Raw genomic sequence first — 26,942 nt, forward strand, 5'->3', positions numbered from 1 at the left:
AGCGTGACTCACGCTCCAGTGAGTATTGTTACACTATCACCATTAGCCAACATTGAAATAAATAAAATAAAATCTGTTTTATTGTTTTCCTCTTTTACACTGTACAAGTAATTATTGGTGAGCAGTTGTTGAACACTATACGAAACACCCACCTGATCTGACAAGAGGCTCCACTTCACCTGTGGTTGTCTGGTCCCTTTATCGCTACAGCTAGCTGCTACTCTGGTGCAACATTGTTTTTGTTTTCATGTAATAACAATGCTTGAAATGAGATGGTTTCAAGTAATAATTCACTGTAATTATTTACTGAGGCCCAAATGAAATGTTCAGAAGTAGGACATCAGTCACTTTCTAAAGCGATTTCTAACGATTTGAAAGTTACTTTCCAAAATGTCCCCTTATTTAACTAACAACATTAAAAACAGCTGCATTTAGGTGCGCCAGCGCTGGGATTGTGGTATTGTTCTTACTAGCATGAATCGTTAGTCATCAGTGGCAGCATCAGAACTCAGATTTAGAGGAGACACAATTCAAGAATAATGCTCAAACTCCTACTCATTAGATCATTCATGGTCCTTTCAGACGTGCTTCGGAAGTTTGTGTAATTACACTGATACGTGAATGATTAACAGCCTTTGGGGGTCATAGAAGAAAAACAAAATGAAGGTTAACAGGGGGTATTAATAGATAACTGACACCCAAAGACCTATTATTTTTCACTGATGTACTGTAACTCCTCTGCAGTTTTGCAGTTCTTCATGGCTGAAACTGCAATTACAGCCTCAAATCTTTTATAAATGATGACAACCATGAATTAACCTGGCCCTATTTATGCATGAATTAGGCAAACACACTAAATGCCTGCTCAGAAGACTCTTTTTAAAGAAAAATAAAAGTCTGCTTGTATTTGTACTCAAAGCAGCACACTGAAAGATGAATTTCACTGTTAATCATCGGGGAAAGAGGGGAATCTAGATTTTATGTTACTGTACTTGTTGTATTTTTCCTTGAACTCCAATTGTGTTCTCTGAGCTTCAGGTTCCCTGTTAAGCTGTCAGATGAGAAAGCATTAAAAAGGTGTCGCTTTACAACATGTTTACAGTTTTTCTCAGTCGCTTTGGTGCATTTCTCACAACAGAATTAAACATTGCACAACAGTTAGTTCAACCACCACAACATGTAGTCGTTTTGGCACAACCCTGTGGCGGTTTCACGTTCACTGCGTCCAAAGGCAAATGCCTTTGGACATGAAGCAGTTGAGTGAGTACAAATATCTAAAGAATGGTCACGTTTGACTTCCTATTCATCACTATCTCCTTTCTTTCATCATGAATGTCACAATTATTCATACTTGTACCGGCTGAATAGTCATTGTCCTTACAACTAATAGTCTTCATTGCATTGCTTGTGTCAGTGCACTCAAAATTGCTGAACAGCTTGTCAAACGATTCATACACCCATTTTGAAAACCCTATTTTGGAGGAGTTCCCATGAAAATCTCCATAAACTACATGTCTCAGGTGAACCTTATCTCACACTAATGAAAATTGGTGTGTGTCACTCCTACTTGCAACCAATGAAAAGCCTCTCCTACCCAGTCACAGGTGAACCGCGGCACAGCATCCCCCACTCCACAAGTACATATATACTGCAATGTAAACCAACAGACAGGATTGGCATGAGGTGCATACTGAATCTACAAAACAGCAGAACATGGAACGTCAGCCTCGTGGAAGAGGAGTGAGGATCGGTGGAGGACGAGGACAAAACCGGGTGAGAAGAGGCCAACCACATAGACACGTTCCTGACGAAATCAGGGCAACACTTGTGGATCATGTGATAAACCATGGCCTCACAATGGCCGAGGCTGGTCGAAGGGTGCAGCCAAATGTTGGGAGAACTACTGTAAGTTCTATCATCCAGACATTTCGTCGGGAAAACAGGTGAGCACACCGTAATCTAGTTACAGTATGCAGCACAAACTAATTTGCTCTGCACTTTCATAGTCATACAGGAGACTTGCATTAGGACATGACCTTACAGATCCTTACACATAGACGTACTGTAACTGAAGCGCAGACTTGGCCCAGGTGTGGCATAGTGTGCTGTGGTACAATACAGTAATGCTGTAAAGAAAGGAGTTTTGAATGATAGTCCTGTGACAATCACTGTAAGCATGTTTGCGCTTACATGTGTGTGTTTTCCCATCTGCATCTCAAAAAGGACTGCCAGACAACCTAGAGGAGGTGGAAGAGGTCGACTTATGACTCCGCAGCAAGAGGAAAGAATTTGTGCAATGGTGGCTGCAAACAACGCTTTGAGACTGAGAGAAATACAAAGAACTGTCGTAAACGATGACACCATCTTCGGAAATATTCAGTCAATATCAATTTCCACCATAGACAGAGTCCTCAGACGGAATGAAATGTCCATGAAGCAATTGTACAGAGTGCCATTTGAACGGAACAGTGATCGAGTGAAGGAGCTCCGTCACCAGTATGTACAGGTAACACATGTTCGCATATGTACCTCTGTTCACTGTAACAGTTTAGGCCATGTACTCAACCTACATTTATGCATGTTACTGTAATCCTATGTACAATTCCAACTGTACAATCTGTTCTGCCAAATGCACCATTACAGACCTGTCTGATTCTCATCCTTTGTAAAGCATATCCTGGAGTTGGAGGCCAGGGAACCCCTGCACATGTTTGTATATCTTGACGAAGCGGGATTCAATCTCGCAAAAGGCAGACGGCGTGGACGGAATCACATTGGTGAAAGAGCCACCATTGATGTCCCAGGCCAACGAGGAGGGAATATTACAATGTGTGCCGCAATCTCAGAGAATGGTGTTCACACCCATATTCCTCGTATTGGTGCATACAATTCACAACACCTGTTGGCTTTTCTGGATGCTCTTCATAGGGACCTGATCCCACAAAATGGAAGGGATGATCCTGGTGACAATCGGACAATGTATGTAGTGGTTTGGGATAATGTAAGCTTCCATCACTCTGCTGTAGTCAGGCAGTGGTTTGCAGCACACGACAGGATGCTTATGGAGTTTCTTCCTCCTTACAGTCCATTCCTGAATCCAATTGAGGAGTTTTTCTCTTCCTGGAGGTGGAAGGTATATGACAGGCATCCACATACCCAAATGACCCTGCTAGCAGCTATGGATGCAGCTTGTGATGACATCACAGCAGAGTCCTGCAGAGGGTGGATTCGACACTCCAGAAGATACTTTCCCCGATGCATCGATAGAGCTGACATACGCTGTGATGTTGATGCAAATATGTGGGCAGACAGACGGGAGCGTCTAGATATCAATGATTGATATGCAGCAGTGTCTGTTTTTCAGTTTGTTTTTTTTGAGTCGTAACTACTGCAGTGAGGTTTACTGTCTAGGTGAGTTTGTTTGCTGTAAAATGTTTGATTTACTGTATTTCCCCAGTTTGCACAATGCTGTGAACAGTTTCAATTAAATATTATCAAGAGTGCATATGGAGTGTCTTGATTGTCCTTTACAATTTATGGTTTTCAACATGCCATGCATGCGGTCCGGACTTGACATGTCATTGGGAAGCACCTACAAAGACATCCGTCACAATGGGAACATGTTCAGACCATGTGATTTTGTGACCAAAGGTGCTGGTCTAATGACTTGTAATTGTGACAGCCCTGACACTTTGTTTGGTATCAGTACTTGCTTTTGATGAATGTATTGTCTGTTTTGCTCAAGGGATTTGTTGTTGATGCATTGACAACTTATTTTGGACACCTGACTTTTCTTTTTGATGGAGTGACTCACTTTTGCAAGTTATCCACCATGTTTTGCAGTTTGCACTAATTGTTTTGAGAAGTGCCTTAGTAGTGGTGGAGAGTTCAATTCTGTTGTGAGAAATGCACCAAAGCGACTGAGAAAAACTGTAACAAAAACACAATGAACACCTGGCCAGGAGGTTAGCTTAGTATGTGTAGCTCTCTGCTGCCCCGCTCCAAGATGGCCAGTAGGTTGTGTATGTGGACACAGCTGGCTGGAGAAGCTGCATCCCTGAGAGGTTGATGCTGCGTGTTCAAGAGGTTGCTGTAATTTTGGTGTCATTACAGTCACATGCTGGCAGGTTATTGTTATTGTTTCTTCCCTCCCTGTTTCTGTCATGGACCTCGTGTCCTCCCATGTCAACCTGCCTGTCTATCTGTCTCTACACTTTTTTGCTCTCTCGTTCCCTCTCCTGTCTGTTTGTCTGGTTGTGTGTGTGTGTGTGTGTGTGTGTGTGTGTGTGTGTGTGTGTGTGTGTGTGTGTGTGTGTGTGTTCTCTAAGCTTCAATTTATGATCTTTTTCTCAGCATGAAGCTAAACTGCTGCTCCCTGAATGTCACCTGTCTTTCTTAAATTTCCCATATCTTCATGTCATGGCTTGTCGGCTTTATCCCTCAGTAGTTGGTGCAGCTCTGCTATTGTTCAGTAAGCTTCTTCTTCATTCCTCAAGCATCCTCACTCTCTAGGACTGTGTCCTCTCTCCCAGACATCTCCCACGCCTTCACAGGTTTGTCATGTGGACAAACTGCCTTTCCACTCTGTATCTTTTTCACATCTGCCCTCACTTCTTTATAATTCCTCTGCCCTTCCTGATTCACTAACTGTCCTCCATCCATAACCCCATTTTTGCACATTTTCTTCATTCAGCTCCACAAAGTAGTCCCTTCATCTTCTCAGCACACTCTCTTCACTTGATGATACATCACCATCTGTATAACCTGCTGCACATCCTTTCCAGCACAGTCCCGTTGCCTTGCCAATCAAATCTTTTTCTCAACCCCTTTTCTCCTGCCTTAGTGTCCAGCCTCACATACAAATCACTATACGACTTTTCCTTTGCTTTTACCACCTCTCTCCCTGTCATTTGCATGGTCTCTCAGTACTCCCGCCTACTTTCTTCATCTCTCTAAAGTATTCATACTGCATTTCACGGAGACATTTGGTGGTGGTCTCTGGTACACCCTTAGACTCCTCAGGAGAGTGAAAGCTACAACTGAAGCCTTTCCAAAATGAGCAATGCCAGTTTTCTGAAGAAGACTAGAGAATAGTTTTTGATTCATTTCGATTGTAACAACAAATCCAGAGGGATTCAGAGTAATCTCAATGAGGCCATTTCTGTTCATTCTGACTATTTATCAGAAACTGTGGAAACAACAATTTATAGTGTGTATGTTGCTCCCAGATATGAGGTGAATCATACTCCCCCCCCCTCCCCTCCCTTAGAGTGACAAGCCTCCTGTGTGCCTCTCTATTTCTCCAGGTACGTGTTAGCATTTTTCAAGCCTGGCATGGTTGGGGTGCCTGGGGTTCAGACAATAGCACCTGCATCTGGCAGTGCATGCTGGGCTAGTAGTGTGTGCATAATGTAGATTTGTAATTTGTCCATTTGTACTGGGCAGCAGTCCTGCTGGCATGATCAGTGGTGTGTTTTCTTTGGAGGATTCATTAGCTTTGCAATTTGTACAGTGTTATCACTGGTTGTCACACTGCTTGCATTAGGATTTAACATTAAAAAAGGTTTTCATATCAAATATGACGTTTTAAGACCCAGTTTTACATTTGAAAATAAACCTTTGGAAAACCAGATTGTAGCTAAGTGAGAGGGAAAATCTGTAAATTATTTCCAGATTCATCCTTTCTGATGATAATTTATTTTTCTGGTGTGGAATAAAAGGGATTTTGACCATAGACGGTCCTCGGAGAGAACACATGGTTAAGAAATATAACATCAATATCTTTAGAAACGGCTTCTTTGATATTTGCAGGTTTTTTTTTTTTTAAATAGACAGCTTTCTCAATTTAACAGTGATATTCTTGATGTTTCTTGTCTGCCTCTGTAAAGGTATTTTAAAATGCTATCTTATTGTAACTCCATGTGGAGCACGGTGAAATCGGTTGGAGGCTGTTTTTGGCAATTGTTACTAAAAGATTTAGGGATAACGTTGCTAGGAGACCCTTACATCAGCTATTTATCCCAAAGTCATGTAGAAACCCACACACAAACACACTGACACGGATTCAGTGTGTGTGTGCGTGTATCTCCTCTTCCCACTGCGTCTGTGCGTTCTTGCTCATACTATAAAGCTGCAAGCACCTCGTTCACTCTACTCGCTGCCGTCTCCGCGAAGCATGATTTCTATTCAACTCAGCTCTGCTTAGAGGATGCACAGCAGATGAGGTTTTTTTTGTTCCCAGTTCTTTTTATTAAAAAACAAACCATTTTGTCAGACACAGTTTTGTCAGGGTTAGAGAGCAAATATCAACTCATTTACTAGCCTGTATTTATCTTTTAGTCAAGTTACTATCCTTTCCTCTAAAGGAAAATCCCTGGATGGAAGGTTAGGTGATGGATTGAATTGTGGACCTTACTACAAAGAAGTGGAACAGTGGGGACAAATCAGCTGAAAACCAACTCAAAGAAAAGGAGAGGGAGTTGCAAGTACACTGGATTTGCTTCTGAGTATTTGATGACCGAGCTTGGAGAAGACATCTGTGTGCCTGTCAGCATAACCTCGGTTGTTAATAATTTCCCAGGGCTATTGAAATGGGCGCTTAGCTCTCGAGTCAGAAAAACAGCAAGCTTTAAAGCTCAACGGTGTTGGCAGTGGCAGTTTTCATCCAACAAGCTTCAAAGAAAAGAAGCCCTTTATCCACTCCTGCTCACCTCCTATTTTTTTATGACCTGTTGACATAATTTCTCTATCCTACTTTGAGTCCGACACTTGAGCAGCTTAAGAAGTATTTTTCCATCTTGCCCGACCCCCTTTTCTCCTGAATTGCATCCCTCCACCTTTTAATTTACCTTGCTACCCTTTCACTTTGATTAAACTGCTTGCTATTCACTTCTATTTTGCCTCATCTCGTATCTGGTGTTTTTCCTACAATCTGCCACCCCATATAGCTTTCACTGCTCAACTTTTCTCTCATGCGGTCTTCCTGCCAGACTTTTCCCCTCCTTATTATTTGCTTTTCTCTCATTTTCTTTGCCTGAGGGCAGAGAGGACCGCATACTGCACACTCTCTCTCTTCAAATTGGTTCTAGACCTCATACAACCTGCTCACTTACCCGCTCCCGTCCGTCAATTATTCCCCCTCTCCTGTCACGATGTACTCCTCCGAGGAGCTGTGGAACTCCACCGAGCAGGTCTGGATCAATGGATCCGGAACAAACTTCTCTCTAGGAAGACACGAGGATGAGGAGGAGGAGGAAGGAGACAAGCATCCTTTCTTCACGGATGCCTGGCTGGTCCCTCTGTTCTTCTCTCTCATCATGCTGGTCGGACTGGTGGGCAACTCTCTGGTCATTTATGTCATTTCAAAACACAGACAGATGAGGACGGCAACCAACTTCTACATAGGTAAGCTTCCATGTGCAAGTTTGTATTTATGATTCTTGGTAAATGGACAAAGACTAGAAGAAGATAATGATGCATAGGAGATGTGACTCATATGGACAGGAGGGAGATAAACATCAGCTATGTTATTAAACATCTCTTTCGTCTATCCTGTAAAATTTCATCACATGCTCAAGTGGGGATCACGAGAAAGCCAAGTGCAAATTTCCCTGAATATGCATTTGACAGTTTGAGTGCACAGCTCATTGGGAAAATGTCTGTGCTGATTAAAGATTTCACTTTAATTATTAACGACAATGCCAGGTGCTCAAACGTGTCATTTAACTTAATGCAGATGTCTTTTTTGAAACAAGAGAAAATTAAACATTTTTTAAAAATAATTATCTGCTGTTTTGGGACCAGTGCAACATGGAATCTAAAATTTATCTGCACCAGAAAAATATTTTTCTCACTCAGTGGTTCATGGTTTGAAATATGCATCAGTTATTTGTCGCTATGTGCAGAGGTTATTTGCAAATAAAGCTCCAAGGATTCATGATATTAAATTCATCAATACAAAAGAGTAAATCATGAATTCCATTTTTATTTCAGCGTGTTTCATTTAACAGCAAAAATATCTATCCTGAAGAGACATCAACTTAAAACTGAAATCTACCTTTAAATGCAAATTTGAAATGTAAAAAATGCTGGCAGAAGGAGGTAGGTGTGTTTCCATCTACATTTAGCCAAACTCTATGAAGGACAAGCTCATGGCAACAGGTAGTATTCAGCGGATGCTGCACTCCACAAAAAAGGGCTGGGGGTCTGGGAGGGAAACAAGGCGAATGTTATTAAAACATTCAAATTAAAGAGATGCTGAATCCTCTGTGCCAAAAGTCTGAAACAAAAGAAAGTCAGCAGCAAATCTGGAAAGTTGGAAAAAGTCAAGTGCGATCATTAAATGTAAAGTACACTCTCCTTTCAACAAGAGACACAACAGAACCACTCACTGATATAACACTGCCAAGCTGGTCCAGCACTGGGCTAGCCAAGTCCTCTCTTCAGTGCAGTAGCCAGTGCTGACTGCCAAGTGGAGACAGCTGTACACTGGCTCCACAGGACACAAGGGATTGTATCTGAGTCAGGGAGAGAGCAGGGGACACAATCACACAACAAAACCTTCCTCTGTCCTCCTGCCTGTGACCCGGAAGTCAAACACAAAACGCTGAATGATGCTTTAAGTCCTTAAAAAAACAAATACAGGGGACAAAGGAGAGAGGAGGCATTGTTTTTGTTGTTTAATATAATCAAACCCTTCCTGTGTGAGTGCGATTCAAAAGTTATATCTTGTTACTCTGTGCCAGATGTCTTATTTAGTTGAGGTTGCTTGAACGTGATCGCTCCGAGGCCTGTTTACTCACCTTCTCCACTCTCAGCTCTGATGGGAGGGACTACCGCCCAAGGAGAGGAGTTGAGGACGTGCAGTTTGAGAAATGAGACACTACCTCAGTGAATATGGCTGAGAAGAAAGACTTGGATGCTTAAATGTCCCAGACTGCAATACCCCTACATGACCAGCAAGAAAATCATGTCAGGGCAAGATTTCAAAGATAACCACATATGCATGGTTTTCTGCTTGAGTCATACATCAGATTAAGTCTGTCCATAAGGATGTTTAATTAAACAATGCTGCTGATGTTTTTATCTGCTTCAATACCTCTGCTCTTTTGTGAAGTTAACCTTTTATTTGAATCACATTCTTCACAAGTACAGTCTGCGACTTGACTGGTGAAATTTCTTTTTGCTGGTTTGTCAACTCAGCCAAGCAGGCATTTGCACTTACACTAAAGCCAGCATTAACTGTACTTATGAAAACAAATGAGACAAACACACTTTAATGGAAGGTGCAGGTGTTCAGACATGTCCTGAGTCCCAACTGAGTGCAGATTATTTCTAAGACCATCCACATTATGAGAAAAAAATCTAATTAAAGTGGTATAATAATGATCATGTTGGAAGTGCTTTGGGATCCTCGTTGCATACAGGTTGGAATTATTAATTTCTGCAAGCAAGCAGTTTTCATGGTTCAGTAGACCCCGTAGCTTAAAATCTGCTTCCCTTTTCTGTGTGTGTTTGCAAAAGGTTTTCTTCTTAGCAGATAATGCTCAGGGGATTCATATGAAAGGAATCAAAGAAAAAAGGATTTCTTACTACGTGTTTGCTGTCTCCAGTGTAGTCAGAGCTTCGGTGGACATTTAAACCATATGATTTATGTACTGCTAATTGTTTAATTGTGGTTGGTCACAATTGTAACAGTTAACTTTGCCTGAGACAGCTCGGAAGTGACATGACAAGACGAGTGAGATGGAGGAAAAAGTCAGAATATAAGTACTTGTTTTGCAAAAATATGAATTAATCATGAAGCAGACAAAGTCAGTGGCTTTCGATATCATTAGTGGTGAGGGTGTGTGAGTGGGTAAGTGCTTGGTACTGTGTGGCGAATGAAACAAATCATACAGAAATGCCTGTGAAAGAAAAGCTCCACTGGGACTGAGGAAGTGTGGAGCTTTACAGCTAGGAGACACAAATGATGCACTCTAAGTGGACGAGGCAGACAGGCAAGCAGATTATCCCAAAGGACATGGGTGTAAATATTTCATTTTAAATGTCACATAAAGTAAGACAAGAAGGGGGGAAATAATTCAGCCCCTGCCGAAGGTGTAACTTTAAAATGAACCATCTTCAATTTTATGGTAGCTTCATTTTCAAAAGACACAGAATATCAACCAAAAGTCAAGAAAAACACACATTACATAAAAGTTATGCATTCATTTTCATGCCATTTAGTGAAATAAGTATCTGATCCCCAAGAAGAACATGATTTAGTACTCGGTGGGAAACCCTCGTTGACAACCACAGCACGTTTCTTGTAGTTGGTCACCAGGTTTGCACACATCTCAGGAGGGAGTTTGGTCCACTCCACTTTACAAAAACGCTCTAAATCCTTTTACAGTGAGGGGACACTAATGATATGCTCCTTTGTAGACGAGCCAGACAGGCACAATGGACACATGCATAAATATTTTACATGGAGAGTTGCACAGATTTTCAATGTCTGAAATAAAGTAACATAAATCAGTGTCCAATCATGCTCCGATCTGCTACCTCGTCTGGTCCTTAAAGCACCGAGACTTGCAACCTGTGTGATTATTCTTTTACTGTTTAAGTCAGCACGCCGGCTAGAGCTGTGATGTCTACTGTCGCTTGAAGAGAAATGCAAAGGTGATTGATTTACTGGATGAGCACACAGAACAAACAAACAAAATATAATTTCAAAAATGGCTTGTCACAGGCATTCACGGAAATGAGCTCATTTGTTGCGTAAATGTTGCAGTTCGGTGATTTACTGCAGAAATGATTTGCGTCTCTCTTTGCACAGTGCATTGTGGATATGACGAGAATTTCATGTTGGATAATATACCTCAAAACCGCAGCATGGAAACAGCTTAATATTCAGCAACATTTCATTAGGGCCTGCACCATCTGCCTATCCTCTCGACATAATGGTTCAGTAGCTACACTGTGATTAGATCAACTAAAACAAAAGGAAGTAGTGTGTGGCATATTGGAATGATGAATAAATGAAGACAACACCAGAAGCAGGCTATAAAGGTTTAACCAAGCTCCAACTTCTGCTTGGTGTGTGTGTGTGTAGGTGTACTGTATGACCTGCCGGCAGTCAAGTAACAGCTTGAGTCTTGATTTTCTAAAGGCATCATCATGTAAATACATTTTCCTTCTGAAGCAGACTATCAGTACCTGAAAAAATGTGCCAGTTTTATATTTCTTACCTTTAAATTGGAAGCTTTATGCATTTTCCTGTTTCTGGCGTGTGTTTTAAGGTCAGTGCATATGTTTGTTATATGAGCCAGAAATTCTGACTTATTTCAGAAAGTCAATAAATTTGCGTGCTGAATCGCGGTGCAACATAAAGATTATTTTGGATTATGAAAACTTGCTAAGCTGATCTAGTGTTCAAGAATGAACATTTTTTAACGACTCAATACAGCAAAACCCCAAAGAGGACACTAAACACTTCACTCAAAGCACTACAACCTTTATAATAGCTGTATTTTCATGCGGTCATGTGAAAAAGAAAGTTTTCACTGGAGTCTGTGGAGTCCTGTGAAAAACTAAACACACCCCATATTTGTAACCTGTGGAACCACCTTTAGTAGCAATAAATTGAAGTATTAATTTTCTTTATAAATCTCTCACATGATTGTGGAGGAATTTTAGCTCACTCATGTTTGCAGCGTTACTTCAATTCATTGAGGTTTGCATGTATTTATTTATGCACAGCTCTCTTAAAGCCCCTCCACCGCATTTCATGATTTCATGGTGGTGGATCCTGTTGCATGACCAAATTTTAGCCAAGCTTTAGCTGTCAGACAGTTGGCTTTGTGTTTGACTCTAGAATACTTTGGCATACAGAGGAGTTCATGACTGACTCAATGACTGCAAGGTACCCAGGTCCCGCAGCTGCAAAACAAGCCCATATAATCACCATCCTTCATAATTGGAATAAGGTATTTGTGCTGATGCATGAAGATGTGGCCCTGTGCATCTTTGGTGTTGTCTGTCCAAAGGATGTTATTCCAGAAGTCTTGTAGTTTCTTCAGATACTTTTTGTAGAGAAGATGCTTTCATCTGGCAGTCCTTCAAAACAACTCGAATCTAGGCAGTATTTTTCTAATTGTATTGTCATGGACTTTAACATTTAAAATGCTAACTGAGTTCAAGATGTAGTTCTTGGGTTTTCTTATGCAATCTGACCTTGGGGTGAGTTTGCTGTGGTGCCCACTCCTGGCAACACAGCCTGACGCTTCAGATTGGCACACAGCTTTTATAGAGGTTGTCACACGTCCTGATGATCACTTAATCAAGTGAGTGTTGAATAGCAGCACCTGGTTGCTGCTTATCCTCTTAATTCCTATGCAAGCAGTAAGGATGTACTTAGTTTTATCAGGATGTTTACAGGACTATGAAAACTTTTCCTTTTTGGATGGCCATGACTGTACACGCCTGCGAGTCTGCAAACTTGCATTAGATTGCACTAAACTTTACAACGCTGCTGTTAGTTCCTAGTAGTTGATGTTACTGCAAACAGGACTGCGTGCCTCCATATCCATTTTCCCACAGATGGTTTAAAAAGACTTGTTATGCAAAAGAAGAAAGGTGGGATGATAGTTAGAAGTCCTTCTGCTTTTTCCAGGATTGTTGAAGAATCCATGCCACTGGCTTCAAGCGTTTTCAGTTAAACACTGTTCTGCAGACTGTACAACATTCATCAAATACAGCGTTATCTTTTCTCCCTGTGCAGCAAACCTGGCCGCCACTGACATCATCTTCTTGGTGTGCTGCGTCCCCTTCACTGCCACCCTTTACCCCCTCCCTGGATGGATCTTTGGCAACTTCATGTGCAAATTTGTCGCCTTTCTGCAACAGGTAATATCTTTTGAACCACTTCAACTATTCTGTTTCTCAGCTCAGAAATGTGCTTTCATATGAATATTATATTTTCAACACTTCCCTTAAAATGATCTTGGATTCTTTAACTTTCTCACAGTAACAGCATTCAGGGCTTTAACACTCCCACTCCCATGAGAACAGTGAGCCAGCTCGGCGTTGTCACAGAAAAATCAATCTATATAATCCTGTGAAGGTGGTCACAGTTCATCCTCATAAAATTACAGTTCTCAAGAAAGCTAATCCAAAATAAGCCATTGTTGAATTTAGAGTTTCTTCAAAAATGACAATGAAAGTAGGTCGAACTCTACAGCTTTAAAAGTCAAACGTGTCAAGATGTGTCATACACAGCTGACAGAGAATAATAACAGTAATCAGCATCAGTCACAAGAAGGAGGAGACACAAAAGAGAATAACAGAATCTTCTGTTAAGGAGATGAAGATGTTACGTGATACGATGCTTCCATAGACCCAGACATTAATCAAGATTTAAAGGGGCTACTGAATACCGTGTGCCAATGAAAAAACATTATTTTCGTGGGAACCATTTATAATATCTAATCCAGGAATTCAAAACAGATTTCAGCCACTTAAATCAATCATGCCTCTCAATTGTTTTGTTTGATTAGTGAGAGGCCAAAAAAAGCATAACAAATATTCAGAGTGTCATAATAAAATAGGTTTGCACAGCTGCTGTTGGTTGGAATTATCAAAGGCACTGACTGACGGTGAGGAGCTGCAAACTGGGTAAAAAGCCATTTTCACCTTTCATGCATGGAACAAACCACAACTAAAAGCCTGTGCAGCAGACAAACCACCTAACAAAATAAAAAGGAAAACGACCTGTAGACAGTACGACAAAAGCTGCCTGTCATGGCTTCAGCTGCACTATAAAGGTGTTGCTCTAAATTTGGAAATGTGGATGGAATAGCACAACAATCCTTAACTTGGAAGTGTCATCTGCAAGATTTTGAACTTATCTGTTATTGGCACATAGTCACTGATGGAAACTGTGTGAAAACAACCTGTGAATTCAGTGTTGGAGAATATTACTAAACTATCCTGCCACTTAGTAGCAGTGCAAATAGCTACAAACACCATTATCATATCAAGTGTCTAGTTATGCACTCACCAGACAGAAATACTTTTTGTTTGGAGTCATATTTCCATGCAGTTGATAATTGTTCTCTTTTAATTCTAGTTTACTCAAAACCCTCCCCCGAGGAAAATATCTAACTCGATATACTGACACATGATACATCGAAGCAGGAAGAATGTTAGAGGCAGGAAAAATGGGAATGAGGATTTTAAACATTGAGTCTGACAAGGGCGAAATTATGATGGCAGGACGTCAGAGCATCTTCAAAAACTGCAGCTGTTGTGGGGTGTTCTTGATCTGCAGAGGTCAACATCTATCAAATGTGGTAAAGGAAGGAGCCATGGTGAACCAGTGACAGGGCAGCAAAAACTCACTGATGCACGTGGGGAGAGAAGGCTGACCCGTGTGGTCCGATCGAACAGATGCTACTGCAGCTCAGATGGCTGTAAAAGATGATGCTGGCTCTGATAGAACAATGTCAGTGCCTTGCAGTTGATTGTGTATGGAGCTCAGCCAAAGACCAGTCAGGGTGCCCAAACGGATCACCATCCACTGCCAAAAGTGCCAACAATGAGCACGTGAGCATCAGAACTGGACCACGAAGCAATGGAAGAAGGTAGCCCGGTCTGATGAATCACATTTTGTTTTACCTCACGTGGATGGCCGGCTGCACATCCATCAGGGGAACACCTGACACCAGGATGCACTATGAGAAGCAGCCAGTGGAGGCGGTGCGATGCTTTATGTAATGATCTACTGGAAACTTTGGGTTCTGCCATCTATGTGGATGTTACTTTGATATGTACCACCTGGACAAACAAATCTGATCCGTGGAGCCCCCACCTCTCAGCTTACAGGACTTAAAGGATCTGTTAGTAACATCTTGATCCCAGATACCACAGCGCACCTTCAGGGCTCTATTGGAATCCCTGCTTTGATTAGCCAAGGCTATTTTGGCAGGTAATCATAATGTTGTGCCTGATCGGTGTATATCCAGCACAAATCAACAAACTGAGAGATGTAGGAAAGTAGGGTTAGAATAAAAGTCGAGTTAAATGAAGTGAATCAGGTCCACAGGGCTTATATTGAAGAGCTACAGGGGATAGGATCTAAAAACAGCTGGAGCACAGTGAGTGATGCAGAGCTACACAAAGAGATGACTCAAGAGGAATAATGGCCAATTTTAGATAATGTTTCTCTTTTTTTGTGGAACTTTTTGAATGCGCCAATTACGTCCATGTTTTTTTCTTTCCTTGTACAAGTGCATCACGAGGGGAAGCTGTCCAAGGTATTTTAGCATCGCCCGGCTTATTCACGGAGAAAAGATGTTAAAAACAACATTAAATGCATAGTGTCTGACAACGAGCAGACGCTTTAATTACACTCAGCCTTGCACTAATAACCAGTTCTCTGACTACTCTAATGACAAAGTCAACCGCGAACCAGATACAGTCACTCAGAGAGACCCACAGCTCCTGTTCAGTTAATAAGCACTTTGTCATTACAAGCAAAATCACTTTCCCCAACATTTTAATCTTTAATATTAGAGGCTGATAAAGTATGCAGCAAATGTATTTAGCTTTCTATTTCGTGCGGCAATTTGATTAAATTTCATCTCATTCGACATGCAGGGGATATTCTGTCAAACTTAAAAAAAGAAACACTTTAAAATTTTTAGATGTCAGCCTCAAAAAAAAAACCTCAAGAAAAACATAGGCATGATTTGATTAATGGATGTGAGCAATCAGACTACGTGGTCTGTGAGCGTGTCTTGATGACTAAGACCAAGCTTTTTATTCTGAAAGCAGAAAGCGTCTGTCAAACAAGACTGTCTGTCTCGTTTTCCTCTCTTATCAGACAACCATTTTCTCATCTCAAACCTTCAAGTCAGTTTCTATTATGCTAGCCTACCATCATTTATTATTGCATACAAGGGAGAAAGGTAATTAGGTGACGAGATAAGAGAAGTGGCCACTCTCTTTGCTTTAATCTCTCAAATTTCTCCAAGAAATAAGAGCTGTTAGTGTTATTAGTGTCTTAAAATTTCCACAGTTTAATGAAAAAAACAGTTGATGGGTAACAGTGGGTGATGCATTCCTGCTGTGTTTACATCCAGCCTCTGTTAAAGGATCGTGATGACAGATTACCCAACTACTGCTTGTCGGATAGTACAGTTATATTGTAGAATAGCAGGGAATGTCTAAGGGCTTTATAGGATTACTGGTCAATACCAATTCCATCCAACCGGCCATCCATTTTCTTTCGCTTATCCAATTCAGGAGCCTGGAGCTGATCCCAGCTGCCATAAGGTGATAGGCAGCGTACACACTGGACAGGCCACCAGTCTCACAAAGGGCTAAGATGGAGTTACAGACAACCATTCACACTCACATTCACCAATTTCAAACCACAAATTAGATGTGTTATTGCCCACTTAGGAGAAAGTTTGTGTAAAAATACCATCACACTTCATCAAAGGTTCCTGCCCTGTTGTGCTGTTTGAAACTAAATTAAGGAAGCAAGATTACATTGCTAGGGTGGGATACTGCTCCTTCATCTTTCCAGTCTAATTAGCAGATGTATTTTCATGTCCAGTTATTACCAGGCTGAAGATTAGTCTGAGAGGAGCATTGATTACGTTAAATCAAAGATCTCTGCAGGAAACTTTTAGCTCTTCACAGACTTTAGTCAACATTTAATCTGCCTGTTATTTTCTTGAATCATGTATTAATGAAAGTTTTCAAACCTTTTAAAGTCCAAGCTGTATGTGATCTTCAGAAGTTTTATGCGTTTTAAATCTGGAGGAGATTAAAAAAATACTGAAAACTGCTGTTGGGAGGTACAGCAGTGCAGTGGTTAGCACTTGGGTTCAAACCTCCTTGTTGGCTGGGCGTTTCTCTGTGGGATTCCCCATTTGTCTGCAGGGGTTTCCCTCTGGGTAAGCTGGTTTCCTCCCACAGCCCAAAGGCATGCACATTAACTTCTGGGTGTTTCTAAACTGACTGAGGTGTGGATATGAGAGTGTGTGCTTGAGAACCCTGAGATGAACTGGTGAGCTCTCAAGGGCGTGGAACTGCCTCTTGGTCTATTTCTATTTTGCACAGGACCCAGCTGATGGACAGATGGATATTTGAGAAGCTAAAATCACAAAATGGACTGGTATTGATGATTTTTTTCAGATGAATAAAAGTAAACTGTCCCTTTAAATGTATCTTATATATAAATATTAGACTGCAGATCTCAAATACTTTAAGACACTGATGTAAACAGCTTTATCTGAAGCTTATGGCTGAATGTTAGGAGAATATCCCCCGTGTAGCCCTATGATTTTAATTACCATGTTTAAACTGAATAAATAAAAAAGATTAGGAAGCTTAAAGAAAACAGATTCTTATTATTTATTCCTCCCTCATTTTCTTCCGTCATTAAAAAGAAATAAAACTACAGTAGAATAGAAATTATGAGCTACTAATATACCAGACATCTTAAAAAACAAAACATAGGAAAAATGGTATCCATTTCCTCAGCCGCGTCAACACTGAACTTATGATGACCCCTTTCTCTCTCTCTCACCATATCTTTTGAAATCCTGTGGTCCTGGTGCACAAAACCTCTGGAGGGTAATGTGAGCTGGCTTCGTAGTCGCAGATGAGAGGTGGCGAGAGAAACAGGCAGACACATAGACAAAAGAGGGACAAAATGAGATCCTATTTGTAAAAGAGCATAGAGGGAACTTCAGACCCCTCATTTTTCACCCTGATCCACATATTTCAAAACAAAAATGGATTAGTTTGCCTACATACAACCCACTAAGACCCACAGAGGTGATGTATCCAAAAGGAACAAAGATGGTAGAAAGTGTTAGGCTTGCTTTCTGTGTCATCCTGCTCCATTGAACATCAATGCACAGTTGCATATGAAACAAGAAAAGCATCTGTTTGAGGCTCTTTTTTTTTTTTTACTCTAGAACATCACTATAAGTCCTAGTGGAAATATTGATTCGATTCAATTCACTTCATTTCTCAATGTGCTTTATGTTGCAAGAACGTCAATTACACAGAGAACCTCCCCCAAAGAAATCAAATACAAATGCCCCCCTGTGAGCAAGCACTTGGTAACAGTGGGAAGGAAAAACTCCCTTTTAACAGGAAGAAGCCTACGACGGGACCAGGCTCAGGGAGGTGCAGCCATCTGCTGCAACTGGTTGTTAGTGAGGGGAGGAAGACAGGATAATAAGCACACTGAGGATGAGAGCCAGAGGTTAATAATAAGTAATGATTAAATGCAGTCATTTAAAATTTTGTGTAAGATGGAAAATTTGTCAAACTTTAATGTACGAGTAAAATTCTATATTTGGTCTTCAATTACAATTCTTCTGATTAGCTCAAGTTTAATTGAATCAAGCATCATTGAACTCCATTAAAAATGAAGTTGGATGATTGCTTCATATGCTAATGAAAAACACTCATCACAAATGCTGCCACCTCTGCACTTCCTCTGTACGCGTCCTCTCCGGTTCTATCCCTCGCTCTTTACCATTCTGAATGATCTGCAGCTTAAAAGCATGCAAGCCCATTAGTAAAAACTGGAGAGGGAGTCTGAAATAAAGGACAAAAAAGCTGCTTGAACGTCTGCTTTCTAGAGAGCAGCGATTAAAATATAAAGCAAAAAAAACAACAACAAAAAACAAGTTTGCAAGACACTATAAAAAAAGCGCTTCCTCTAATAGCTTGTCAGCAAACTGTAAGAGCTCTTGTAAGAAACACATTTGTGTCAAAGTTAGTTAGGTGCAGGACTCAAAACTGGTGAAAAGTGAAAGGGGTTTATTTACAGATGCACACCAGGTGAAATATATACAGCAACAGGGGAAGGCGGCTCCAGGGAATCTAAGGGGAGAATGTCCAGGGCAGGGAAACCTTCACACTCCTCTTCACACAGTCCATGAGTCACAAAACCTCCAAATCCAATCCAAGAAAGTTCACTCACACTCACTCACACCCACTCAGGGTCCACAGGGCAGGAGAAGCAGGTAGGGATAGGGAAGACTGCACAAAAAGAACAGATTAGGGAGAAGCACTAGGAAACACAAGGAACTCACTAGCCAAGCAGGGTCTACACTGACACAAGTTAGCACAACGATTCAGCAAGGAAGCAGACTCCACTGAGGGTAATAATCTGTGATGATTGGCAGGTGAGGGATCACAGCAGATGGGTGACAGGTGAGTAGAGCTGAGTAGGCGAGGACAGAGGTGGGGAGCATAGTCTGACTCCACCCTGGCGAGAAAGAGTGAAACAGCAAAAAACAACAACAACATCCTAGAGGTCCTTGAGGCCGTGGCAATGTGTATGTTTGACTGTTTAAAATGAATATATTTCAGGTGCGTTGGCATTTTAATGTCTCTGTTTGGTTTATGGATCCAGTGTTAAGCCAATTTCTTCTCCTCCTATTCAGTTTGACCAACCAGACCATGGCATCTTTCTTTGAGACACCACCACTGCCTAACTTACATCAAGGGATACTCTTTTGGAACACGCTCTACATATTTCTGCAACTTTTCCACAAATGTGCAATATGAAATAATGCCAAACATGATCATTTCTTTTAAATTTAAGCTAGTTTTAAATTTGAGTCTTTCCACTGAACACATAGCTGTGTTATGGATTTATCTGTGGTGCTTGTGGGGATATCTTCTATGAAAGTAGACTAGAAAGATTACATTTGAATTTATTTTTCGGTCATTTATCCCAGTTTTGTTTGCTAGTCTGTTTTCCCTTTGTATGCTTACTCACTATTTAGTTGTTTTTCTTCTTTCTTGTGGGTGATGTAACATTATAAAGCACAGATGGAGCAGAATGAGGACTCAGCTGTCTAAAGCTATTATTTTTGTTAGCCAAGCTAAATAGACTTTATTTAATATATTTCTGCTTTTCAATTTTCTTGGTTCACAGCTGTATTGTTAAACATCTGAGAGTCATAAATAATATTTCTTCTCCTTTCCTAAAGCACAATAGCTTATGTACCTAGAATCACGTCCATTATTATTTGGACAATGACACATTTTGTAATTTCACATCTATACACCACAGCTGAAGTGCAGACTTTCAGCTTTCATTCAAGGGATTTAAGAAAAGTATTAACAGTTTAAGATATACATCCCTTTGTATTCATAGCCCCCATTTTCAGTGGGTCAAAATTAATTGGAAAATTGACTCACAAGCTGTTTCATGGTCAGGTGACCCCAGATTATCCCATCCTCTGAGTAATATTTGATTATTTCATAAAATAATAAAAATAATCTCTGCACGATCACTTTTCTTCTCCAAAAGGAAGAAAAGTTTTTTTCTTTTTGGAGAAGAACCGTTTTTGCTCACACAAACTAATTTGAATAAGACAGCTTCATAATTTATCTTTAATTCTATTATCTTTTCATGTATTTGTCATTTATGTTAAGCACTTTGAGTTTACATGTAAATGAAATGAGCATCGTCTTCATTTGTTAGGTGACGGTGCAAGCCACCTGCATCACCCTGACTGCCATGAGTGGAGACCGTTGTTACGTGACAGTCTACCCCCTGAAATCTCTTCGGCACCGAACCCCCAAAGTAGCCATGATTGTCAGCATTTGCATTTGGATCGGTACGTCATTATCGACTGACTCGTTAAAAATAGTTGCGTATGTGTATAAAATTTAAAATGCCATCATTTCACCTAACCATGTTTCTCCTCTTCAGGTTCTTTCATCCTCTCTACACCAATTTTAATGTACCAGCGTATAGAGGAGGGCTACTGGTACGGCCCGAGGCAATACTGCATGGAGAGATTTCCCTCTAAGACGCATGAGAGGGCTTTCATCCTGTACCAGTTCATTGCTGCCTACCTGCTGCCTGTGCTCACTATCTCTTTCTGCTACACTCTGATGGTTAAGAGGGTTGGCCAGCCCACTGTAGAACCTGTAGACAATAATTACCAGGTAAGGGCAGGTGTTATATCGGCCTGGGCTTCACAAGTGCCTCACAAACACAGCAACTAATGCACAGAGATATTATTGTCACCAGCTGCTGCTAATTTTCAGCCAATTAAAAGTTTAAAATCTCTCTTCTCTTCTCTTCTCTTCTCTTCTCTTCTCTTCATGTCCCCGTCTTTGAAAATGTGTTTTAAAACTTCTTTAAAGTGGCTGCAGTCAACTCTTTATTTTATAATTTTCTTCATTTTATAATTTTTTATTGTGGCTTTCTTTTTCAATGTGGAACCTATTCATAAAAAAGACCAACTGCATTATACCTGCCAACTTCTGCACACGAGTGTTACAGGAAGACAAATTATTGCCTTTGTGTCAACACAAAGAGATCTTACACTTCACTACATTTTGGGAACATGAGCAGGTAGACCTGCTGTGGACAGAGTGGGAGTAATGTTCATCACTACAGGTGCTATATTGAAAGTGCGACAGGATAAAGTAGAAAACAATTATGGGCAATTATGTTGCCAAACATTCCCACTCAGTGTGGTAGTGATTTTTTTTAAGCACTAATGCCCTGATCAATAATTTATACCAATATAGGAAAGAGAGTGAAACAAATATCCTCTAATATCAATGGATAAATAGGTTGCAATGCATTGACAACCTCAAGGGGAAATAAAGTCTTTAATACAGTCACACTAGGAAAAGTAGTGGTTGGTGACCCAGCACGACAAAGGTCTGCAACCACTCTTAGTCAGTTGCTGTCTCTAAAGCAACTTTGGTGCATGAATACATGAAATAAAACCACAACAAGATAGAACTGACTTACTAAGACACTGAAAGGGGTCAAGCTGGCAATTACATGCAATCTATCTACGATAATACACCAATTAACTCTGTGAAATCTGTGAAAACCGCTAACCTGTGGAACTCTGTTGCAAATCTGATGCAGTCTATGTAGACAGAAAATCACAATAAAGAGAAAATCTCATTCACTGCTTATATTCAGTGTCCAGCCAGAATGTCACAGATTTGAAACAGAAATGAAGAAATGTCCACAGAAACATTGATGTAGTTGCTGCTGGTCAGTTTTGTCTTTAGAATGAATCGAATATAACCAGGATACAATAAACTGGCAACCGAATAAGTTGAGTCTCCAATTACAATGATTCAGTTTAATTTTAACTGATCCCCTATGAGCAAGTACTTGGCGACAGTGGGAATGACAAACTCCCTTTTAACAGGAACAAACCTCAGTGTAGTGGTTGCCCAGTACTTTGTGTGTTGCATGCTCAACCTCACTTACTCACCGAGTCACCAAGTGCAAAAAAGTGCAATCACCTGGAAACCACTGATGGTTCTTCTTGGTCCCGAGGACGTTACATTCTTATTTACTCGAATAAGAGATTCTGTAGCTACCCGAAGGAGCGTTTCTGTGTCCTTTAGTTCCTTCTTTTGATAACTTTCTGTTTTGATTGACTGTTATCACTCTGGTAACACTGTTACATATTCTAAATATTGTCAAAAACATTACAAAGAGGGTTCCTTGTTTTGTCTCTTCAGGTGAATCTCCTGTCTGAGAGAACAATCAGCATCCGGAGCAAAGTTTCCAAGATGGTGGTAGTGATTGTGCTTCTCTTTGCCATCTGCTGGGGGCCCATCCAGATCTTTGTCCTCTTCCAGTCTTTCTATCCTAACTACCAGCCTAACTACGCCACATACAAGATCAAGACGTGGGCCAACTGCATGTCCTACGCCAACTCCTCTGTCAACCCCATAGTTTATGGCTTTATGGGAGCTAGTTTCCAAAAGTCTTTCAGGAAAACTTTTCCCTTCCTGTTCAAGCACAAGGTCAGAGACAGCAGCATGGCTTCCAGGACTGCCAATGCTGAGATTAAGTTTGTTGCTGCGGAGGAAGGCAACAATAATAATGCGGTGAACTGATCCCGATCATTTAACATAAGAAGGATACAGCCAGTTTTCTAATGTGAACCATGAAAAAAATAACACTAATTGTGTGTAAACGTCCTCAAAGAGCAACTGATCTGAAAGAGACACTGTTTGGCAGCCGGGATGTATTTATATCAGTGAATATAACTAATGAAATGATGTGAGGAAACTCAGACACATAAAACAGATGGGCACTAACAGTATTTGGCACAATATGTTACCTGTTCCAACTGCTAAGGCTGGCAATGCTGGCACATGTCTGCCAAACACCAGGTCTGAATAACACAAAGCTGAACACACCAGATGACAAAAGAGGAGAGTTTGGCCTGAAAGCTGCAGGCAGGACATTTAATGCCTGTTTGATCTGATGAGGTCTGCAGCTCTAGAATAAACTGGACCGAGGACAGATGATGATTATAGATATCATATGAAATGAAACAACACTGAATGTATATTTGAATTTAACACTCTTGACTAAATGGCAGTTGGCTTGTTTTATTTTTGTTTGTTTTTTTGCTAGTTTTTCTGTGGTTGACATTTACGTCTTCGTTGGAGAAAAAGAGAATAATTTAACACTTTGAGTATGCGTCACTCCGAAGAACAGCGAACACTGTGACACTGTGTAAATGTTTAAAAGGTGAGCGTTCTTATAATTTCTTTAAGCAATCTTCAGGAATACTTCTCCTGGCTTCTCAAAGGACATTCAAAGCTCTTCTTTGGATGTTCGCTGCCTTTTGTTCCATTTTCTGTCAAAATGATCTCGTGCTGTTTCAGTGGTGTTGATGTCCAGGCTCTGGGGAGGCCAATCCATGACTGATGGTATTTCATTGTGTGTTTTTCTATCGAGGTGTGCTTTGAATGCATTGGCAGTGTGTTTGGGATCATTGTCATGATGAAAAATGAAGCTGTTTTCAGTCAGATGTTACTTTATAGTGGATTAATATCTGATAATACTTTTCTTTGTTAATAATTCCATCAATTTTGAAAAGATCCCCGACACCCCGGACTGAAATGTAGCACCACACCAAGTCTCCACCATGTTTTACAGATGGTTGTAGACACACTTTGGTAATGGTTTCTTGACAGCTTCCCTTCCACTCAGACCATTTCTAATGAGGCTTCAGTGAGCAGTAGATGGGTCAACTTAAGGGTCAGATGCATCTCTTTAAGGTCCTCTGTCAGGTCATTTCTTAGAACATGATAGGACTCTACTTTTTTTCAGGTCTGCAATTTTTTATTTTCTTCTCCACTAGCCCTAACTCACAGTTTTTAGAACACACCAAACACTATGCCAAGATATGGCAGGTTTTCAGCTAATAGTTCTTTGGAAATTGCCTCGTTGGTGCAAAAAAGACTATTTTATGCCTGTGAACCTGTGTTATCATTAGCATTCTTCATAGATTCAACTAAAGAAATGAGAACAATCTGTTTTTGCTACAGGTACTAGCAAAGTGCCTAAATATACACATTTTAGGACTGTTTTGATCACGCGGACTGGGAAATGTTTCACGTGGCCGCCAGAGACATTGATGAATACACAGACTCAGTCTGTGGATTTATCAGGAAATGCGTGGAAGATGTCGTCCCATCCAGAACAGTCAAATCCTTCCCAAATCAAAAACCCTGGATTAACGGAGATGTTCGCGCGGCACTGGCGGCACGGAACACCGCCTTTGCCTCCGCGAACACATCGGACTACAAACACGCACATTACCAACTCCGGAAGACGATCAAAGCAGCCAAACGTGAGTACAGGGACAGGGTGGAACAACAGTTTGACAACCCTCGGAGTATGTGGCAGGGACTAAACACGATCACAGACTTTAGAGGGAAAACCAGCACACCGCAGACCACGGCCTCTCTGTGTGAGGATCTAAACGTATTCTACGCTAGATTCGACACAGCGAACACCATGAGACCGGACAGTGTGCGCACCGCGGATGACGTCAGTGCGCACACTGTGTCTGAGGAGGATGTGCGGAAGTGCTTCAGGAAGGTGAACGCACGCAAAGCTACTGGTCCGGACGGGATTCCCGGCCGCGTCCTCAGGTCATGCGCGGCTCAGCTGGCTGGAGTGTTCACGCACATCTTCAACCTTTCCCTCTCTCTGTCTGTAGTCCCAGCCTGCTTCAAAATGGCCACCATCGTCCCTGTACCCAAATCCTCCACCATCTCCTCATTGAACGACTGGCGACCTGTAGCCCTGACCCCCATCGTGAGCAAATGCTTCGAGAAGCTGGTCAGGGACTTCATCTGCTCTGCACTACCCGACTCACTGGACCCTCTACAGTTTGCATACCGCCACAACAGGTCCACTGATGATGCCATAGCCCTGACACTACACACTGCCCTGTCACACCTGGAGAAGAGAGACACGTATGTGAGGATGCTGTTTGTAGATTACAGCTCAGCATTCAATACCATCGTTCCCTCGAAGCTGGACAGGAAACTGCAGGATCTAGGACTAAGCAGCTCCCTCTGCAGCTGGATCCTTAGCTTCCTGTCTGACAGACGCCAGGTGGTCAGACTGGGCAGCATCACCTCATCCCCCATCACACTGAACACTGGTGCTCCACAGGGGTGTGTACTGAGCCCTCTCCTGTACTCACTCTACACCTACGACTGCACAGCCACTAACAGCTCCAACATCATTGTGAAGTTTGCGGACGACACTACAGTGGTGGGTCTTATCACCAACGGTGATGAGACAGCTTACAGGGAGGAGGTCAGCGCCCTGACCCACTGGTGTCAAGACAACCATCTCACCCTCAACGTCGCAAAGACAAAGGAGTTGATAGTGGACTTCCGGAGGTGCAGAGAAGTACACACCCCCATCACCATCAACGGCGCTGCTGTGGAGAGAGTGAGCAGCTTCCGGTTCCTTGGCGTACACCTGGCTGAGGATCTTACGTGGTCAGTACACACAAACAAAACAGTGAAGAAGGCGCAGCAGCGCCTCTTCTTTCTCAGGAGACTGAAAAGATTCGGCATGAGCCCCCGCATCCTCAGGACCTTCTATCGCTGTGCCATTGAGAGCATCCTCACTGGATGCATCACCACCTGGTATGGCAACAGCACCGCCTACAACTGCAAAGCTCTCCAGCGAGTAGTGCGGTGCTCTGAACGGATAATTGGAGGTGAGCTTCCCTCCCTCCAAGACATCTACAGGAAGCGCTGCCTGAGGAAAGCGGGGAGGATCATCAAGGACTCCAGTCACCCCAGCCATAAACTGTTCAGACTGCTTCCATCAGGAAGGAGGTTCTGCAGCATCCGGTCCCGTACCAGCAGACTGAGAGACAGCTTTTTCCATCAGGCCATCAGACTGCTGAACACGTCATAGACACCTCAGCTTCACTACTGGAACTTCAACATTATGCACTCCACACTGTATATAAATGCCACTTGTTTTGCACATATTCAACTCTGTATATTTTATATATTTTATTATTATTATTATTATTATTATTTTATTTTATTTTATTTTTTTACTATTTAATTTGTAAAAATGTGTATACACACACACACACACACACACACACACACACACACACACACACACACACACACACACACACACACACACACGTAGGAAAATATTTAGTATACACATCCAGAAATGCATACACTATTATATATTGTACATATATTTATTAGTTTCAGGTTGGCCATTCTTGTATTTTGCTCGTTTGTGTTGTTGTGTTTGCACATCTCTGTTGCTTGTGGGGCTCGCACACAAGAATTTCACTCGCATGTGCTGTGCCAGTGTGCCTGCACATGTGATGTGACAATAAAAAGTGATTTGATTTGATTTGATTTAAATGGATTCTTTACTAAAATATCTGTTATGTGTTAACACAATAGTGAGTTAGGTGGCTTTTTCATGCTTGAATCCTTGGGAGCAAAATATAAAGAAATGAGGGGTGACTCACAAATTTCACGTAGCGAGGTATACTTGTTATTACACATTTGACAACACTGTTTAAACAAACAGCCTTGAATGCCTCATACCGGTACACTGACCA

General features: G+C 41.4%; 2 protein-coding genes across 2 annotated transcripts; both read left to right on the forward strand.

Moving 5' to 3' along the window:
• Positions 1-1,427: 1,427 nt before the first annotated feature.
• On the forward strand, positions 1,428-3,349 carry LOC146647958 (uncharacterized). The gene is made up of 3 exons (XM_085390346.1): positions 1,428-1,943; positions 2,224-2,506; positions 2,672-3,349. Exons 1-3 carry the CDS (start codon positions 1,714-1,716, stop codon positions 3,338-3,340), a joined length of 1,182 nt encoding a protein of 393 aa, XP_085246472.1. The 5' UTR covers positions 1,428-1,713; the 3' UTR covers positions 3,341-3,349.
• Positions 3,350-3,939: 590 nt separating this feature from the next.
• Positions 3,940-24,387, forward strand: kiss1ra (KISS1 receptor a). Its single transcript, XM_085388625.1, has 5 exons — positions 3,940-7,404; positions 12,764-12,888; positions 20,510-20,645; positions 20,741-20,979; positions 22,534-24,387. Exons 1-5 carry the CDS (start codon positions 7,152-7,154, stop codon positions 22,912-22,914), a joined length of 1,134 nt encoding a protein of 377 aa, XP_085244751.1. The 5' UTR covers positions 3,940-7,151; the 3' UTR covers positions 22,915-24,387.
• Positions 24,388-26,942: the final 2,555 nt, after the last annotated feature.

The sequence above is a fragment of the Rhamphochromis longiceps genome, linkage group LG18 (genome assembly GCF_057381845.1).
Source record: "Rhamphochromis longiceps isolate RC_006_pf linkage group LG18, R_longiceps_female_GT1.1, whole genome shotgun sequence".
Taxonomy (NCBI): domain Eukaryota; kingdom Metazoa; phylum Chordata; class Actinopteri; order Cichliformes; family Cichlidae; genus Rhamphochromis; species Rhamphochromis longiceps.

Coding starts and splice junctions, on each gene's coding strand:
- LOC146647958 (XM_085390346.1), top strand. CDS start 1,714: ATGGAACGTCAGCCTCGTGGAAGAGGAGTGAGGATCGGTGGAGGACGA. Junction 1,944..2,223: donor ACATTTCGTCGGGAAAACAG/GTGAGCACACCG, acceptor CATCTCAAAAAG/GACTGCCAGACAACCTAGAG. Junction 2,507..2,671: donor TCCGTCACCAGTATGTACAG/GTAACACATGTT, acceptor TCCTTTGTAAAG/CATATCCTGGAGTTGGAGGC.
- kiss1ra (XM_085388625.1), top strand. CDS start 7,152: ATGTACTCCTCCGAGGAGCTGTGGAACTCCACCGAGCAGGTCTGGATC. Junction 20,646..20,740: donor CAGCATTTGCATTTGGATCG/GTACGTCATTAT, acceptor TCTCCTCTTCAG/GTTCTTTCATCCTCTCTACA. Junction 20,980..22,533: donor CTGTAGACAATAATTACCAG/GTAAGGGCAGGT, acceptor TTGTCTCTTCAG/GTGAATCTCCTGTCTGAGAG.